This window comes from Xiphophorus hellerii, chromosome 7, assembly GCF_003331165.1.
Source record: "Xiphophorus hellerii strain 12219 chromosome 7, Xiphophorus_hellerii-4.1, whole genome shotgun sequence".
In the NCBI taxonomy this organism is placed as follows: Eukaryota; Metazoa; Chordata; class Actinopteri; order Cyprinodontiformes; family Poeciliidae; genus Xiphophorus; species Xiphophorus hellerii.
In genome coordinates this window covers 17,977,128-17,995,625 of record NC_045678.1, presented here as the reverse complement: position 1 = coordinate 17,995,625, position 18,498 = coordinate 17,977,128, and the positions used below count along the sequence as shown (strand labels likewise).

The window sequence follows — 18,498 nt, the reverse complement described above, 5'->3', positions numbered from 1 at the left end:
TGCCCAGCAGATCATCTTTGACACCTATTTCAAGGAGCATAATACACAAAAAGTCACTGCTGGGGAAGTTAGCTGTTCAGATTTAGTCATGTGTCCTGACATAATTAGCTGTGTGGGAGGAAAAACTATAGTTTTCAGGGAGAACATGTTTGTAATAATGTTAACAGCATCCATCATTTCCAAGTATCTTTTAAAAGTATTTAATATGTATTTAATATGTCAGTTGGAGAGAGTTTGATTAATAGAGTTCCAGGATAAAGCGGCAGAGTCTCAAAGTACTCTTTGAAATTAAAGTAAATTTAGAATTTCGTTGTGGACATCAAGATCCCATGAGTCTGAAGGAGTAACGAGCGCCATTATCGAAGCTGCTTGAGGTCTAGAAGGGAGTTCTAAGAAACTAAAATCAGTTATTTTCTGTCTCTATGAGCAGTGAGGCGTTTTTATTATTTTTATCATGGCTCATGACCCAGGATATCATTTTATCTGGGGGCAACACAAGCATTTTGGGGTGGATACGGAGGGGGTTGTGGGCTAACAATGGATGTTCTATTGCTTTTTGAGAGGTCCAATACATGGGGCTAGTAGATTGGGAAAAAATATGACCTTACAATATGGTTGGCTAATGATACTAAGTTTCCAACTCAGTGCCAAATTTAACTGGGATTTTTAAGAAATCTAACTTTATAATCTGATGTGCAGAAACCCTCTGAGAATCATTGTACCCAGTAACCTCAGCAGAGGAGGCCAGATGGGCTCTGTTTTTAAAGGGAAGCCCATTTTGTTGCTATGGTCACTGAAAATGACTGTATTAATCAGGCTGAAGTGGTGCAGAAGGTTACGGGAAGTGCGCTCTCTCTCTCCTGGTGTTTGCAGTGGCTAATATTTAACGTCTGTACAAGCTATGTTCTGGGAAATATCCTAATGACACTGTCTTCTTGTACACAATCTTTTAAACATGTCTTAAAATGCTGACCTCTCATGACTTGGGAACACATTATTATATTCCATATGAGCTCAGACAATTTGTACTTACTTCTTGTTTCCATGGCTTTGATGAATGATTTGTGATGCCCAGTTTGCAATATAAAAGAGTTGCAAAGAGAGGTAGGGCATCATGATGCTGCTTTGACTGGTGCTGGAAAGAAACCAGCTGCTCTAAGAAAGGAAACATGGATTTTATTCATACATCAGGTGTCCTAATTATACAGCATCTGCAGAACAACTACCGAGAATACAACAGCTTCCTCAGCTTCATGTCAATAGTGGGTGACCCTCGTAATATTTTCTATGTCTATTTCCCTCTCTGGTTTCATCTCAGCCATAATGTTGGCACCAAGATGATATGGGTGGCTGTTGTTGGAGACTGGTTCAATCTTATTTTCAAGTGGTAAGTCTTCCCAGATAATGGCATTTTATCTTTAAAGTGTGAGCTTAGAAATTAAAATCAAACATCTTCTTACTCAGGATTCTGTATGGACAGAGACCTTATTGGTGGGTTCACGAAACCCACTTGTTCCAGAACAGCTCAAAGCCACATCTGGATCAGTTTCACATTACGTGTGAAACAGGACCTGGTAAGTAGGTTTGTATTGAGTTTAAGAATGTTGTTCAAAAAACACTTTCAATGATTTATGTTTTTACAGGTAGTCCATCTGGTCATGCTATGGGCTCATCATGTGTGTGGTATGTGATGGTCACTTCTGCTCTAGCCTTCACCAGGTCCTCTTGCATCTCCTCTGTCTGGAGCTTTCAAAGGTGGACATTTACGTGATGCTTTCACAAAGTCAGAAGCAGGTTTTATATCAGAGCGTTTAACTTTTTTTTTTTCTGCAGGGTTCATCTCTTGAAGTCCATTCTGTGGACAGCTTTCTGGGTCATTCAGATAAGTGTTTGCATTTCCAGAGTTTTCATTGCAACTCACTTCCCTCATCAAGTTGTTCTCGGTCTCGTCATTGGTACGTTCTGCTCAGTTGTCACATGTTAACAGTATCAGATGTGCTTTACATTTGAGATGACAATCTTTTTCTAATCTCTATAATGTTTAGGTATGCTTGTTGCTGAAGCCTTTGACTACATTACCTGGATCTATAATGCAAGCTTGAAACGGTACCTCCTGGTCAATATTTTTCTTCTCTCGTTTGCTATTTGTTTTTACTTGCTCCTTAAGCTTCTGGACTTTGATCCTTTATGGTCGGTCGCCAAAGCCAAAATGTGGTGTGCAAACCCAGACTGGATTCATCTGGACACCACACCCTTTGCCGGACTATGCAGGAACCTGGGAGCCTTGTTTGGTCTAGGACTTGCGGTGAACTCTGAGATGTTCATTCAGAGCTGTAAGGGAAAAAACAGCTGCAATGCTGCATTTAAACTCTTATGCATGACTGCAAATCTCACCATCCTGCAGCTGTATGACCTCATCAAGATGCCAAATCACAGTGAGGCTCTGTTTTACTTACTGTCATTTTGCAAAAGTGCTTCAGTTCCTTTTGGCGTTGTTGCTGTAATACCTTATTGTGTTTGTTTGCTAATCAGAGACGATGAGAGAAAACTCTGTTAGAAAATAAAAGGACTGTTTTCTTTTTGCAACATTTGTCCTCAGTGCGTTTTGTTATAATTTGTAGAAAATGATGATTGATTGTTATTGCACACATAGAAGCACTGAAACTGCAATTTATGTGGGAAAAAATTTATATTTTTTAGTTTAAATAATACATTTGTATCATTTGATCCCAGTCACAATGAGAAGATTTCTCAAGTTTATGTTATGTCTTTGTTCTTGGTATTATATCTACAGTATTTTGAAAGGAAGGCTAATCTAATTTACAATAATTAAAATGATTTATGTACAACCCTACAACATGATGATTTAAACACTTTTGAAGCAGAGAGTTTGTCAATTTATGAGTGTCTGTGTTTAGCTCGAAACATGAATCAAATGAATAATTGGTAAATTGTAGAAAAACAACTTTCTAACTTTGAAAAGAAAAACCTTCTCTTCATTAATCAAAATTTCTTATGAACACTTCTTACATAAGATACAGATTGGTGATAATTAGCATAATATTTTGTTCTGTGGGTTATAAAAATACAAATACAATTTTAAAACGTGAATACACTATAAAGTTTTTCTTTTTAACATATTACCAAACATTTATGCTTCTTTAAGTCCTTGACTTTGTTAAATTTACAGAATCACTCACATGATTCTCTCTGTTTGTGTTGTCAATGTGCACATCCTGCTCAGGGTGCATTACATAATCTCTTGTTTGTCTCTTAGCAGTTTCTCCGGGAAAATTCAGATATTAATGAATTTAAAAGTAATGATGCAGAACAGAGTCTCTGATGTAACCAGATTATATGGATTAATTAAACTCCTGAGTAGAGACCCATTTCATCTTTTCTCACAGTCTCTGGTTGCTTAGCATCGGATGCCCCTGAGGCCCACTGCTGAATGATGTAACTACTTTGAGAGAGAAGGCTCTTTGCCAAAGCTTAAACAAAACTTCAGCTTTCTGGATCCAGGATGTCACTGTAGTGTACATTGCTGGATTCATCTACCCTCTACACTGACTAGTTTGCCAGTTTCTGCTGCAGCAAAACATCCCCCGAGCATGACACTGTCACCACTATGCTTCACTGTATGTATGCTATTGGCCTGGTGAAAAGGTGAGCCTGACTTTCACACCAAAGTGTTAAACTTTTGGGTCATGAGACCAGAGAATTTTGTTTCTCATTATCTGAGAGTTCTTCACGTTCTTTTTTGGCAAACTTCAGACAAGATACCATGAAGCTCTTATTAAGGAATGACTTTGCTAACACTGCTTCATTGCTATGAAGCTCAAGGTTGAGCTTCATAGCAATGATTTTATGTGATTTGTAACTCTGTGCTAACTAAAGTTGTCTCAGGGAATCCAGGCTAGCAGGGGACCCAAAACAGTCACAAAGATGAGGTCAGCTGTGGTCACAGCTTAACTACAATGAAAGTTAAAATAGTATTGATGAAAATGAAGTAAACATTGATGTATAGGCATTACAACCAAAAGATGATTTGGTCAAAAGGTAATGAAAGGTATGTAGGAATTAAATTAAAGAAAAAGAAAAGAAAAGGAATAAAAAACATTTTAAAAAGGCAAATCTTCCAAGTTTGGATTATTATGTGGTTTGCAGATTTTCAAAGTTCAAAATTAAATGTTTTATTTTCTTTAGTTTAGAATTCACTATATAAAGACTATTTTAAAACCTCAACTACAGCTAAACAAGACACACATAGTAAGATGTAGTTTTTTAATCCCTCAATTTATATAGTATAACAATAAACATATAAATATTGTATACAATAGAGTCTTAATCTCAAAAAGCTAAAATGATCAATGTAATTATTAACTTTGTTTTAACAGAGACTGCAACTAGCTTTTCGCTCTAGGAGACAAATAACGCCATAATATCTGAAATTGGAGCAGGGAGCACATCGGAAGCATTTGTTGCAAGGATGTTTAGACCTGCTAGACATCGTCCTGCATTGCTGTTATTTTGTATCTTTCAATGATATGAAAGTGTATAAAAATTAATTTTTTAGACACATTTTTTAGACACACAGAAAAACTCAATTTCAAATTATTACCTTCTGATTTTAAACATGCACTCACCACAGCATCATTGAATTCATAGTGATGTACTGATTTATTTTATCAAAGATTCTTAATACTGTTTGTTGCTCCAAGTGATTAGCTGATCGGAGCTCCTGTTGTGACCAGTTTGTAATATGCTCCCTTCTTAGCCATGAGTTTACCATGTGTGCCTTGTTCGATGACTACTCCTTGGGACATTACTGCTATAATGTCTGCATTCTGGATGGTGGAGAGCCGGTGAGCAATGACAATGCAGGTCCGTCCTTTTCTTGCTTCATCCAGTGCAGACTGAACAGTCTGCAGATAAACAAAGCTCTATCAAGACAAAACGCTGTTGGGGTTTCATGCAAGGGTATTTTTAATGCACGTAAGAAAATGTACTTTGTTCAGCTGAATCTCTTTTGTTAATGTAGTTATGTCTGTTTTTTTTTATTATTATTATTTATTTCACCTGTTCACTCTCTGTGTCCAGAGCAGAAGTCGCCTCATCTAGCAGCAGGATCTTGGGGTTTCGGACAATGGCTCGAGCGATAGCAATGCGTTGCTTCTGTCCCCTTGACAGCTGTGAGCCCTGGGCACCAACCTGAGTCTCATATTTCTACCAGTGTGTTCAAGTGGTAAAGAGAATGAATAATGAACATGATTATCATTTGTTCTCCATATTGCATCATTAGGTACAAATACCCTTTCAACTCTCTTACATTTTGTGACATTTTAGCTCCAGGCAAAATAGTATAAAGTTAAGCTAAAAGGAATGTTGTATCACAATAAAGATGATAAAGCCACCTAAGAAAACATTATGCATGATATAATCAAATTTATAGGCAACTCGTTTTTTTAAGAAAGGATTATTTGTTTTCATATAACCAAAAGCATTGTGTAGGTCTAAATCAAATAAAAAGTTTATTAGAATATTATGGGATGAATTTATGCAGAATGTTTCTAATCATACTGCTTGGTACTAGACACCCAATCACCAAGTTTCACTAATGAAGATGCACACATGCATGCCCTCATAAACAGATTGATGGGCAAGTTGGGGTTAAATGTTTAGCCTAGGATCACACCAACATGTGGAAGGGCAAAAAGCTGGAGTCAACAAACCCTTAACTTTCCACCTGACAGATGACTACTCTTTCCCGTTGCTGACTGATTTAAAAAGAAAAAAAAAACAAAAAACATTTTAACCCTCAAATTAAGATTTACCATTACAGTCTTCATCATACCAAACTAGTATTAACCAGGATATGACTAAAGTTTTTTGTTCAGTTTATTCACTAAATGAACATAATAATATGATAACTACAGTAGTTATTTTAAAATGTCATTATTAAAATGAGGCATTTCCACTCACATTTGGTAGACCCATCACAAAGTCATGAAGATGGGCCTTCTTGGCAGCTTCCACAACCTCCTCCATGGCAACAGTTCGAGTGTTATCTCCATATTGTATGTTCTCTGCTATGCTGCAGTCAAATAAAACTGGTTCCTGTGACACTATGCCAATCTGAGACCTCAGGAAGGGAACATTGACGGTATGGGATGGGTGACCATCAATTAACTGTAAGTAATAATAACACAGTTTAACCAAACAGAAGGTTTTTTTAAAGAATTTTGTGCTGTTTACATGTAAATTGACCAACACGCACCACTTGTCCCTCATCTGGGTCATAAAACCGTTCCAGTAACTGGACGCTGGTGCTTTTCCCACAGCCACTGCTCCCAACAAAAGCCAACGTCTGCCCAGGCTTCACCGAAACAACCAGGCCACTCAGCACTTGAATGTCTGGTCTTGTCGGATATGTAAACTTGCAATTAAGAAACTCAATTTCTCCTTTGAATATCTCCTATAAATGCGTAAGGTTCTTCTTAAAATACACACTCACAAAATGCAAAAATTGTATTTAAAAATTTAAAACCCACTGACCCATTTCTGTCCATCTGTGTGGTTGATGCTGATTTTAGGAACCCTGTCCAACAGTTGAAAGAATTGAGCAGCAGCAATTTTGGCTTTGGCATAATCTGGAGTGAAGGAGGAAGCTCTGCCCAGTGCCATTCCACTGATCACAATGGCTGAAATCACTCTAGGGACAGATTGCAAGAGTGCAGAATCAACATAAGGATGATATTAAAATATATATTTCTTAATTACCATGGGTCTAACCAACCTAAACACCAGCATGTAGGGTAACCCTTCAACTCTGACCAGGTAACCTCCATATCTAAAAGAAGCAGCATATGCCATAAAGATGACACACTGTGCAAAACCGAAACATAGGCCATAGATGTTGGCTTTCTTCTTGGCAGATTTAAAAGGCAGCTCCAGCTTTTGCTCATACAATTCCACAAATGACCGCTCTTTGGCTAAACCTGCAATAGTTCTGATGTTGCCAAGAGCCTCACTGGATACCTGTAGGACAGACACTATTTGTAGCTCTCAATCTCACAGCAAAATATCAGCTCAGTAATGAATGATCTGGTTTGGTACTGGGAAGAAACAGCAGCTTACCTGACCTGCTGCTTCCATAGATTTTTTATCTTCGTTTGCAAATCCTGTCAGCATTTTGGCTTGGAACACACCAGACAGTCCAATAAGAGGCAGGAAGCACATGATAACTAATGTTAACTTCCAACTGAAGTAGAAGGCAATGATGAAAGAGGCTCCAATGTTGGTCAGTGAGTTCACAATCATGCCAATCTGGGAACCTGTTGCCTGCAGAAATAATTTTAGTCATGACTATAATCACCATCCCAAAAGAACACACCAATAAGTAAGATAAATACAACCCTGAAAACAAAAACGTACCCCTTGCACCATGGATGCATCTGTGGCCAGTCTGGTAGTCAGAGCCCCAGGACTGTTCCTGGGATCATCAAACCAGCCAATTTCCTGTCTCAGCATGGCCTGGAAGCCCACTTTTCTCAGGCGGCGGGTCAGCAGCTCTCCAGATTTAGCAAAAGCATAACCCTAAATAAACAAATGTGAGCCAGTGTTTGAAAGCTGATGTTTTTTTATCTACTCTGTTTCAATGCAGACTTTAAGGAATTGTTTCAAGAATGTCTTTATTTTGTGATATATGTAGATTGTTTAATGGCTGGATGGATGGATGGATGGATGGATGGATGGATGGATGGATGGATGGATGGATTGCTTTGAGGACAGTTTCTCTCAAAAGGGAACATATATCTATTAAAATGCCAATTTTATGCAATTAGATGAGCCTTAAATATTAAAATTAATAATTTTATTTCTTCTCACATTTTTACTTTCAAATTTTCCAACCTAAACATTATTGGCAATATTTGTTGTACAATGAGCATACATGTGCTCTTTCATTATGTTTTTTGGGTTTGTATTTAAATTTATAGAGTTTGCAACTCTATAAATTTAAATTTATTAAATCCACAAAATTTTAATTTTCTAACAACTAGCATCAGCTCAGAGTCTATATGTGTGCACATTTTTCTAAACACATTATGACAATTTGCATAATTTTTAAGAAAAAGAGAAATAACCTGGAGAAACTGTGAAAAGAAACTGATCACAGCCACAATGCAAAACAGAATGCAGATCCCGTTGATCTCTTCCCGTTGCTGATTTAAATCCTGAACGGCAAAAGTCTGAAAAACAACCACAGAATTAGAAAATCTATAAAACAACTGCTTTACTAAACAATCTGTTTACAATAACCAATCCAAACAGCTCAACTTGTAACAAAGAACATGATTGTACAGTCATCACGGAAGGAGTTCTTACCCCGAGAATCTGGCTGAACAGGACTGCATAGATGGGGTTGACAGAGCCATTGACTGCAGCTCCCAGTGATCCCAACAGCATGTACGGCCACTCTGGTCGGTTGTACTTCAGGATGCGTGCAACTGGAGCTGGCTCTTCATGCTCTTCAGGGCCTTCCTCAGTCACCTGTTGACAGATCTGTATGAAACCGAGTCTAGCTATAGATTTAGCAAGTTCTTAATCACAAATGGATGGGTTACATTTTTAGGTGTTATCTGGAGATCTGAAGGGATCATGAAGCTTCCAGACAATGCATCTGGGACAAAGTCATTTGACAGTTGGCTTTGAGATCGCAGACGCACAGAGCTCCTGCTGCTTGAGATTGAGAAGATCAATTATTTGTTGATAATCTAGTGCTAATCTCATTGAAGTGTACAATCTGTTTTACCTTTTGGTAGATCTACAACTTCCATGTCTAAAACTCTCCACTTTTAGATCAAATTCATCCTCATTTGGCTCAGTGATGACTTCTGCAACAAATAATCAAAGAAGTTTTGTAACAACTATGATAGTTTCCAGCCACCTAAACCAAAAACATGAATGGCATGTGTACTTAATGGAAGATTTTTGCCTGTTACCCCTAACCTTGTGTTGAAAAAATGATGGAACACAGTGATAAAGTTTGTGGAAGCTAACTATCCTGAGTTGCTGTTCAAAATATCTAGTCTCCCAGAGTATCGGATTACCTCTTTTTCATAGCTACCGATGACATGATTTGTAACTTCCTGCTATACATGTTCACAAAGCAAACAAAGAAAATGATCTTAAAACAAAAGTAATATAACAACTCCCATTAGTCAACACAGTCTGTCGTGCCAGCTGAGTTTTTCCAATGTGGTTTGTTTACTGTTTATGAAGAGCGCATCTAGTTCTGTGAGATTCTTTGGTTCTCTCACATGCGCACCTACGTCTGGGTCCATCCACAGTTCTCTGATGGTTTTAGGTTGGGAAAGTTAAGACAGAAAAACCAACAGCCTGCTCAGCATAAGGTAGGGCTCTGGGGTGTGTTTCGGCTTCTTTGTCTGCTATAAGAGCTGCTTGTTTTATCATGAGTGTGTGTAATGCTGTGTTTGCATTTTACAATTCCATTTACAGTGGACACAATGCAATAAAGAAAATTTTTGAGTAATGTTTTCACCATTGTCTATGCAAAAATGCATATTTTACAACCTGCTTTAAAACTGGATCAGTGGTTATTTATGGGCTCATCAGTAAATATCAAATAACAAAAGAAAAGGAAAACAACATGTATGATGAAGGCGATAAGACAAGTCCGGCTGCTCAGTCATTATGCAGTCTGCTGATTCACAATGACAATCTTTGTCTGTTTTGTTTCAGCTTTGATTGTTTTGTTTTGCTGGTTTCACTTCTTGCCTACACTGAAAGGATTTATCATCATTACACTGCCCTGTACCTGCTGCCATTTACTCCCAATGTGTATGCATAGTACCATTTATTCAACTGAAATAAATTCAGTTCAGTTCAGTTCAAATTTCCTAGTGTAGCTCTAATTACATACATTTATTGTCATCTCAAGGCACTGAACAGACAATGAGGTTGAATTCATGTTCAATTCTTTGGTCTCAAATCAGTTCACATCAGTCAAATGTATTTCAATACAATCCAAATCATGCAGACAGATCCAATTACATACAGTCCAGTGTACTAATTATAGTGCTAATTAAAGGTAAAACTGCTTTGACCCACAGACTTTGTAGCAATCCTTCTTTTTTAATCATATTTGTATGTCCTGACCTCCAAAGAGCAAAGTTTTCTGTTCTGTTCAAGTTCAGTCATGTTTTAATAACTCTCCTTCTTAGGTGGTTGCTTTTCTGCGTTTGGTTTTCGCAACCTGCCCACTCCCTGTTTTCATAATGAATTATCCAGCTGTTCATTGTGGTTCACAACATTTGTGTCCAACAGTCCATCAGTCCATCCATCCTGGAGCTTCACTGGACCTTTTTCTCACAGATATTAGACTATATTTTTCTCATATTTTCTCGTTATCTGCAGTTTTGCTAACACTAGACATAAAGGCAACCTAGATTAGGGTTGGCATAAAAAAAATTACTTAATAATTGTGTTCTTGAATAGATTCTTTCATGACATTATTTAACTGTACATTAAATAATGTACAGTTTTCAAATGCAGTATCCTTCAGCTACTGCATTTGAAAACAAAACAAAACACAACAAAATATGACACAAATACAAAACACGCATCCATCTGTGTCAACTCTCAAATGGTTTGTTATTATATTATTCCAGTCTTTTTTAAGTAATAGTTGAAACACTCAACAGCTTTTCCCAACACACAGCAAGTCAGTAATTATTGTCTTAGACCTCTGCCAAAGTGAAGCATCATATTTTATTATATATATTTTATTATATATTTATTTATTTTTTGGATTAAATAGTAACAAAATCATTTAAATGAACCAAAGTATGCTAATCCTTAATTTAACAAATCTTTAAACCTGCACTTTTTATATAAAACTTTTAATCTGTTCTAGACTTTAATACTAATTTGGGGCTTTTTAATGATCAACAAGCTCACAAACTTTTACAAATAGATACTTTCTAATCTTATTTGCAGTCATATCCCTCAAATGTCTTACCATTTGGTGTGTTGGATGAACCTTGGTTCTGCAGGGTCACAAGCGTGAAGTAGACACCTTGCTTTTCTAGTAACTCGCTGTGCGTTCCTCTCTCCACAGCACGTCCATGTTCAAATCCGACAATCACATCTGCATTTCTGATTGTGGAGAGACGGTGGGCTATGGAGATGGTTGTCCTTCCTGCACGTACCTGCAGGAAAATTTGTTTGTAATACCCCAGAGCTAGTTGAAATGTTGGAATTTTGTGTGTACTTGTGAGCGAACTAACATTATCCAGAGCTTCTTGGACTACAGCTTCACTCTCATTATCTAGGGCTGATGTGGCCATGTCCAGGAGCAGGATCTTAGGGTTTCTGATGAGAGCTCGAGCTATTGCAATCCTCTGCTTCTGTCCTCCACTCATCTGGCCTCCACCTTCACCCACTAGTGTGTCAAACTTCTGTGTAATCAATCCAAAATTGCATTTTAGTTGGGTTTTTTTTTTTAATTATGCAAAATCCAGTACCAGCACGTACACTCCATTGTTACCCAGAGCTGTACCTGTGGGAGAGTCATAACAAAGTTATAAGCATTGGCCTCTTTTGCTGCTTGGATGATTTCTTCCGTGGTTACTCCAGGCCGGCCATATCGTATATTTTCAGCAATAGTTGTGGCAAACAGCACTGGCTCCTGCTCCACAATACCAATGAGAGAACGAAGCCACTGGATATTTAATGTGCGAATATCATGGCCATCCAAATACACCTGGAAATGGGAGTTACAGTAAAAGATCATTATGAAGCCTTTAGTTTTATATGTGTTTTAGCTACGCAGGTAGATTGTTACCGTTCCTTCCTCTGCATCATAAAATCTTTGAATGAGTTGAATTGTGGTGCTTTTTCCAGATCCACTCGGACCAACAAAAGCAGTCGTTTCTCCCGCCTTGATCTGCATATTCAGGTTATCTAAAATCTGAGTAAGCAGTCGGAATTTCACAAGTTTTGCTAAGACCAAAGCGAGAGCAAGATAGACATCGGGTGAGTTGAGTTACCTTAACGTCAGGCCGAGACGGATAAAAGAAGGTGATGTTGTGGAACTCCAGGTCTCCCTTGACTTTGTCTAATTTATGTCCATCATCTGAGAAACAATTAATTTCTGGTTCCTGTGAAAGTGGAAACATATTCTTTTATGCCATTGTGTTTCAGCTCTGCCCAAACTTTATTTCCTCTGAGAACATGTTACATTACCCGATCAATTGTTTCAAAAATAGTTTTTGCTGCTGCCCGACCAGAAGCAAAGGCCTCCAGACATGGTGAGGCCTGGCCAAGGTTCATAGCTGCCATCAGCACTCCAAAGAAAACCTGACGTTTAACAGGGCAACCAAACATTGAAGCAGAAGTACAGTGGTGAAAAAGAAGCTGAAATATGTGTTCTTGTCAGACACATTCATGTTTTAGTGTAGCTCATATTTCACTCTGATATTTGTGAAAGATCAATCAATTATTTTTTAAAGAATATGCTAATTTTATCTCTCAAGAATACTTCATATTGTTCCAGGTGTTTTATTAGAAAAGGTAAAAATATGTTTTATCAAATTTATGCATAGAAATGTGTAATAAATTAATTATTTGAAAACCAATCTGTGTGAATTACTTTTTTAAGTTATATATATTCAGTCTTTATGTTTCTAATTTTATAATAAAAAGGAAATAAACAGGAGAACCAAAAGCAATGTGGCTATAGTAATTTTTATTAAGAGTTCAAATTAACTTGCTGTTTCATGCGAAATAAGAAAATAAACACATTAATAATCAATTAAAAAACAATGAGTGAATTAATTAGTGACTTTACCAGAAATTGTACTGTTTTTTCAAAAACACCTATTATTCATTGTAGTTGTACATTCTATTTATAGATTAAATATTATGTGAACTTCAGCATCCTAAATGCTTTTAAAGATGCTCAGTGTCTCATTTATGACAAAACCTTAATATTAGATTTTAAATGTAATATTTTTGTACATAAAAAAACTACTCAACATAAAATATATGTCGTGCTTAGCTTTGTTTACCTGAATTAGGCTCCCTGGAGTCAGTTCCTTGGTGTCAATGACTAGTTTAGACCCGTACCAAAAGGCCAAGGCATAACACAGAAAGATGATGCACCACAGGTATCCTTGAAACACTCCTACAATTGAGCCTTTCTTTACACCCCAGTTCTGAGCTTCAATGAGGTTTCTGTCATACCTGTCACACATCAATTAATCAATCAAACTGCATGTATGTTGCACTGTTCACTCTAACACCAACAAAAAAATGCTTCACAGATTAAAATCAAACGCTTAACCCGATGACCCCTACAAAAAAGGATAAATGTATTATTTTTGTTAAATACAACAAATCATTAAAGTACAAGTATAGATGAACAAAATACATACCTAAATGCAGTAGGAAAAAAAATGTTTTATCATTCATATAGTTTAACAAAATTACCTTTCAGCTTCCCTTTCCTCCCCTCCAAAAGCTGCAACTGTCCTGATGGATGACAGGACCTCGTCTGCCACTGCTCCTGCCTTTGCGTAGGCTGTCAGCTCTCTTCCGGTTAGTCTGGCCACAGCCTTAAGTTGTAGAGGACACAAACTCTCAGAAAAATTAAAAACTGTCACCTACTTCCTGGTTGTAAAGCATTGTCATTTTACTACCATGGCCATGAGTCCAGCAGCTATGCCAATCAGAGGGCTGACTGCTATGACAACCAAAGTCAGCTTCCACCCGCCAATGAATCCAACCATGAAGCCAAACACAAACGTTGAGATCCTTTCGATGAAAATGGACACCTGATCGGCAATAGCATTGTTGATCTTGTTGATATCACTATGAGGGGGAGAGAGGATAGAAGAAAAAGCAATGTATCAGATGTAATTCTTTTTGCAACAGTGACAGTTTTTTTTACCTGAAGACTTACTCAGAAATCCTTGTGTTCAGTTCCCCAACAGAGTTGCAGTCAAACCATCCAATTTCCATTTGCATAACTTTCCTGAAATAAGTTTTTCTGATTTTCTGAGTTTGTCTTGCAGCTGCTGACACCCAGAAGACAATCTAAAACACAAAGACAAAGTTGTTCATTTATTTTTATTTTTTCATCTATAATGCATTTCTGCTCAGAAGAATTTCAAATTAAAGGTAAATGTTTAAACAAACCTGAAAATAACTAACAATCAGAACACCTAACCCGATGCCAATGTAATAATATGCAAACATGGTCATCTGTGCTTCAATATCCACCCTGTGAAGACAGAGAAGTGAAAGCAACAATCAACAATTAATCACCTCAGCAGTACACTCCTGACTTACCCACAAGAAACCGTGGTATTATCAGTTGTTTCATAAATGGAGCCATTGGTCCAATGAATGGTATTGTTTATGCACTCCTTGTTTGGGTCTTTGAGCTCTTGGACCTCCAGCTCATAAGTCACAAAAGTGTTGGTCATCATGCCGTACACCAGGAGCATGAGAGGCGACGCTGACCCATGGATCAGGGCACACAGGCTGCCCACCACCATCATCAGCGTGTCTCTCCAGGTGGCAAATCGGAACTTTAAGTAGAGAAAAGTGCTGAGTTTCTGTCATAAATGGTTGTCTTTAAGAAATATATATACAAGTGCCTTTCTTTATACAATAATGGGAATAAAACATATATTTAATGGACATGCTAATATTACTTTCCAGTATAACTTGGCACCTTCCCATGGCAAAAACTACCAATATCAGGTTAAATGACCATTGTGCTTGACTGGCCAGAAAACTGACCTGAACCTCAAATATAGTCAATTAAAATTTTAAAGCAAAGATGAAGGACATCAGAGCCAACAATGTAGATGAGCTGAAAGCAACCTGGGTTCTTTCAGGACCTGAAAACTTAAACAGACCCCAGGCTAGTACTGAGTGCACATTCTGTACCATACACTGATATATGTTTAAGCAGACATTTCACAGTGTCATCATATTGATGTTATGTTTCAAAATAAAAGCAGCATCCATTAAATGCTTTGTCATCCTGAGTTAGGAGAGTTTTTGTAGTGTGTTAAGCAAGACAAAGAGCTTTGGGGTCAAGTCATTCTATACACTCATTATGCAAATATATGTATCAATCTGGCATTTTAATTATGCCATTAAACAACCCTTTTGTTGAAATAATTCTATAAAAAATATTTCAATCATTTTACAAACAAGTATTGGGTGCACAAGCTTTTATGTGTTAAGGAGCATTGTCCTGCTGGAACCCCCAGCTGTAAAAACCTCAACCATCTGACCCACACTGTTCCCCTCAGATGAAACAAATGTGATTACAGAGTTCAGGAACAATTCAGGATCCACCAAAGCTCATGAAGCTTTGCTGGAACAAACTGGGGCATGATGGGACTGGTGCACTGTTGCTAAACAATTTGATCAAAGCGCTGAACCATAATCCAACCTAGCTCAGGATGACAAAGCATTTAACAGACTATACACTAATACCAGGTTTAGGGATAAAGACAATCCCTGTCCATTATCTATGCCTGACAGTCCTTGCAGAAGTGTAGGAGGCGGGTACCTATCTTAAGCAATGATTAGGTTCAGGGCAGGGTACACCCTGGACAGGTCACCAGTTCATCGCAAGGTAAGACAGAAACACAGGGTAAACAACCATGCATGCACACACTCACACACAATGGCAATTTAGAGTAATCAATTAACCTAACAGTCACATTTTTGGACTGTAAGTGGAAGCCGGAGTATCCAGAGGGATCCAATGACCGCAAGACACAAAAGAAAAAAAACAGTTACAGTGTCTTAAAACACTTAATTATTTAATTTTATGACAAAGAAACTGATATCAAAAGCCAGGAGATATAGGAAATTATTTAACAAAAGCAAATAACTACCAGCTGAAAGTATCCAACGCTTGGTGTTTTTTCCTTTTCCTTGTCATCTCTGAAAAATAAAACACAAATGTCTTTCTCAATCTACTTAAATCTTGAAATAATATAAGTATTTACTTTAAACTTGTTATCTTAAAGATGACAAAAGTGTCTTATCGTAAACGTACCTGATCTGAGTACCTGCTGAAAAGGAAACAGTGTTAAGTTAAAAAAAAAGTTATCAGATTTAAAAGAAAGATAAAATTAGGAAATTAAAATCTAGTTTGAAGTTACCATCTTTGTCCCATGTAGCACTCTTGCCTGTGTTATCAGCATCAAATAGTTCATGTTGCTTAGATTTCTTCATGTTAGCCAACACAGTCTTATTCAGCACAGTATTAACCTGAAATAGTAATAAAAACATAAAAAATCAACGGAGAAACATGATTTATTCATTTAAAAATGAATGTAGAGATAAAACTCAGATTGTTAATGTTTTTACTGGAAAAATAGTGTTTCACTTATTTCAGTTGGATGGATGAAACATTGTACAAATTTTGTACTTTAGTAAGTCACTGTTCTATGTGGTTTAACAGCACTATTATTTGTTATCTCTATTAAAAGAAAACCAATTTAATATTTTTTTCCTTAATAAGCAAAGCAAATGAGATGATTATGCAGTCGAAAAGTAAAAATGTACCTTACCTGGACGTCTTCCTCAATCCACCAGCAACAATGAGGCTCTTGCAAAGAATTTGTATCGTATTGCCAGGTTGACCTATGCCTCCATTTTCCCATTATCTTCACTTCAATTAGACTGATAAAGGTCATGTTAACAATTATATCAACCAGGCTGAAATGTAAAGCAAAAATTGGTCAAAAACACAAGGTTTAGTCTAATACATTTGCAATTTATTTGACTAAAGTTTGATCAAAGCATACATTTTTGTTAACCTGTTTTGATAACAAAAAATATCTTCTCGATAACCATATGTTCCTCCTTATCAATGAGGACTGTAAAATGGGAGCATTGACCGGGAGGCCATTGATTATGATCATGAGTGAATTTCTAATAGTACATTAGTACATTGTAGTGACATTTTGGCTCCTTCCGGAGGACAGAATGCCTTCTTGAGACTTTTATTGGCGAACTGTTTTAAAGAGGAAAGTAATTTAAGGCTTATTAACAACAATTATAACCATCCCCATTTATACTGTTAAAATGTATTTGCATAATGGATAGTGCTGCAAAAACAAATATGTCTTTCCAGTTAATTTAGATCAGTAAAATAAATATTGACGCTGTCATCTGTCTGAATTGTTGTTATGTTACACAACAAATCCATATGTCTACTCTTACTGAAATCCTTTTGTTAAATCTCGCCCATGGTTGTGCTTCTCACATTCAAACATTTCAACAGATTCAAAGTTTGGGGCTTACAACAAACTCTCCTCACGTTCTGCACCTTCTGTTCTCCTTAATTTGTATGTTGCTTTGAAAAACAACCCTTCTAACTCTATTGCATTTTAAGTACTGCAGTCACCCCAAGTTGCTTTTATTTATCTCCAGGTTTTACCAACAAATGATGCTTCATTTCGAAATCCAAAAATATGGTCACATGAGAATTTTAATAGTTCTTTTACAGTAAAAAAATTAAATGATCACTAAGTTGTCGTAATTTTTCATTATGTGGGTATTAAAAAAAAATATGTCACTATGTTGTTGCATAGGAGATAAATGCCCACTAGTACAAGCAGTGCAGAGCTTTTGGAGTTTGCTCCTTCCTTACAGCCAACTATTATTGACAATGCTGGTGTTTGATAGTTTAGAGAGAAGGTGGGGCCTGTAGTCATGCCTTGATAAAAAAAAGGATTTATATCACAGAGCTAAGAGCTTGATCTCACCAACAAATCAGATATGACTGCATCTGAGCTATGATCTTCCTACATGAAATAAAATAAAAACATTTAGATTTGATAAAATACATGATTTAATATAATCTGTTTCAAATATAGCAACAATGTTTGTATAAGATGAAGGGTTTAAGCTGTTCTTCCAAATACACTCACATAAGCAGCATTTTATCATTTGATAAATTGTCAAGGACACAAATAATGCAATGATGTTCAATTTGAAGATTTTCAATGTAGTACATTAGCAATCACTGTTAATGATATCCTTTTATTTCTTTTCAACAAGAAAAATAAAAAAGCATTGTTTGTCAGTTTAAAATGACTTGCCAAACGAGAACTGTAATCTCTAGCTAAATGCGGATGCATTACAAAAGTGAATGCATCCGCATTCACTTTTGAATGCGGATGCATTCACTTTTGTGTGAACGTATGTGTAAACGTATGTGTTCCGTAAACACATACGTTTACGGAAAAACGTATGTGTTTACGTTTTTCCGTAAACACATAGCTACTACATTTATGTAGAGAGCACATAAACGTAGTAATGTGCTTATTGCGCTGCTAGATTAATAAAAAGATTAAATATTCGGGCTTATTTTATCTTTTTTGTCCAGGAGCGCTGATAATTAATTTGCTTCCGTGTATAGTGCTACATTTCACATAC

The 18,498-nt window shown here is 36.8% G+C and overlaps 2 protein-coding genes across 2 annotated transcripts; one reads left to right on the top strand and one right to left on the bottom strand.

The window, feature by feature from the left end:
• Positions 1-789: 789 nt before the first annotated feature.
• Positions 790-2,747, top strand: LOC116722587 (glucose-6-phosphatase 2). The gene is made up of 5 exons (XM_032566742.1): positions 790-1,387; positions 1,465-1,574; positions 1,644-1,755; positions 1,834-1,955; positions 2,046-2,747. Exons 1-5 carry the CDS (start codon positions 1,170-1,172, stop codon positions 2,555-2,557), a joined length of 1,074 nt encoding a protein of 357 aa, XP_032422633.1. The 5' UTR covers positions 790-1,169; the 3' UTR covers positions 2,558-2,747.
• A 5,646-nt stretch (positions 2,748-8,393) lies between these two features.
• On the bottom strand, positions 8,394-13,351 carry abcb11a (ATP-binding cassette, sub-family B (MDR/TAP), member 11a). Its single transcript, XM_032566741.1, has 9 exons — positions 13,092-13,351; positions 12,268-12,381; positions 12,072-12,182; positions 11,867-11,992; positions 11,582-11,785; positions 11,310-11,480; positions 11,042-11,231; positions 8,625-8,894; positions 8,394-8,550 (listed from the first exon to the last, which is right to left on the bottom strand). The coding sequence occupies exons 1-8, from the start codon at positions 13,275-13,277 to the stop codon at positions 8,809-8,811; spliced, it is 1,188 nt and encodes a 395-aa protein (XP_032422632.1). The 5' UTR covers positions 13,278-13,351; the 3' UTR covers positions 8,394-8,550; positions 8,625-8,808.
• Positions 13,352-18,498: the final 5,147 nt, after the last annotated feature.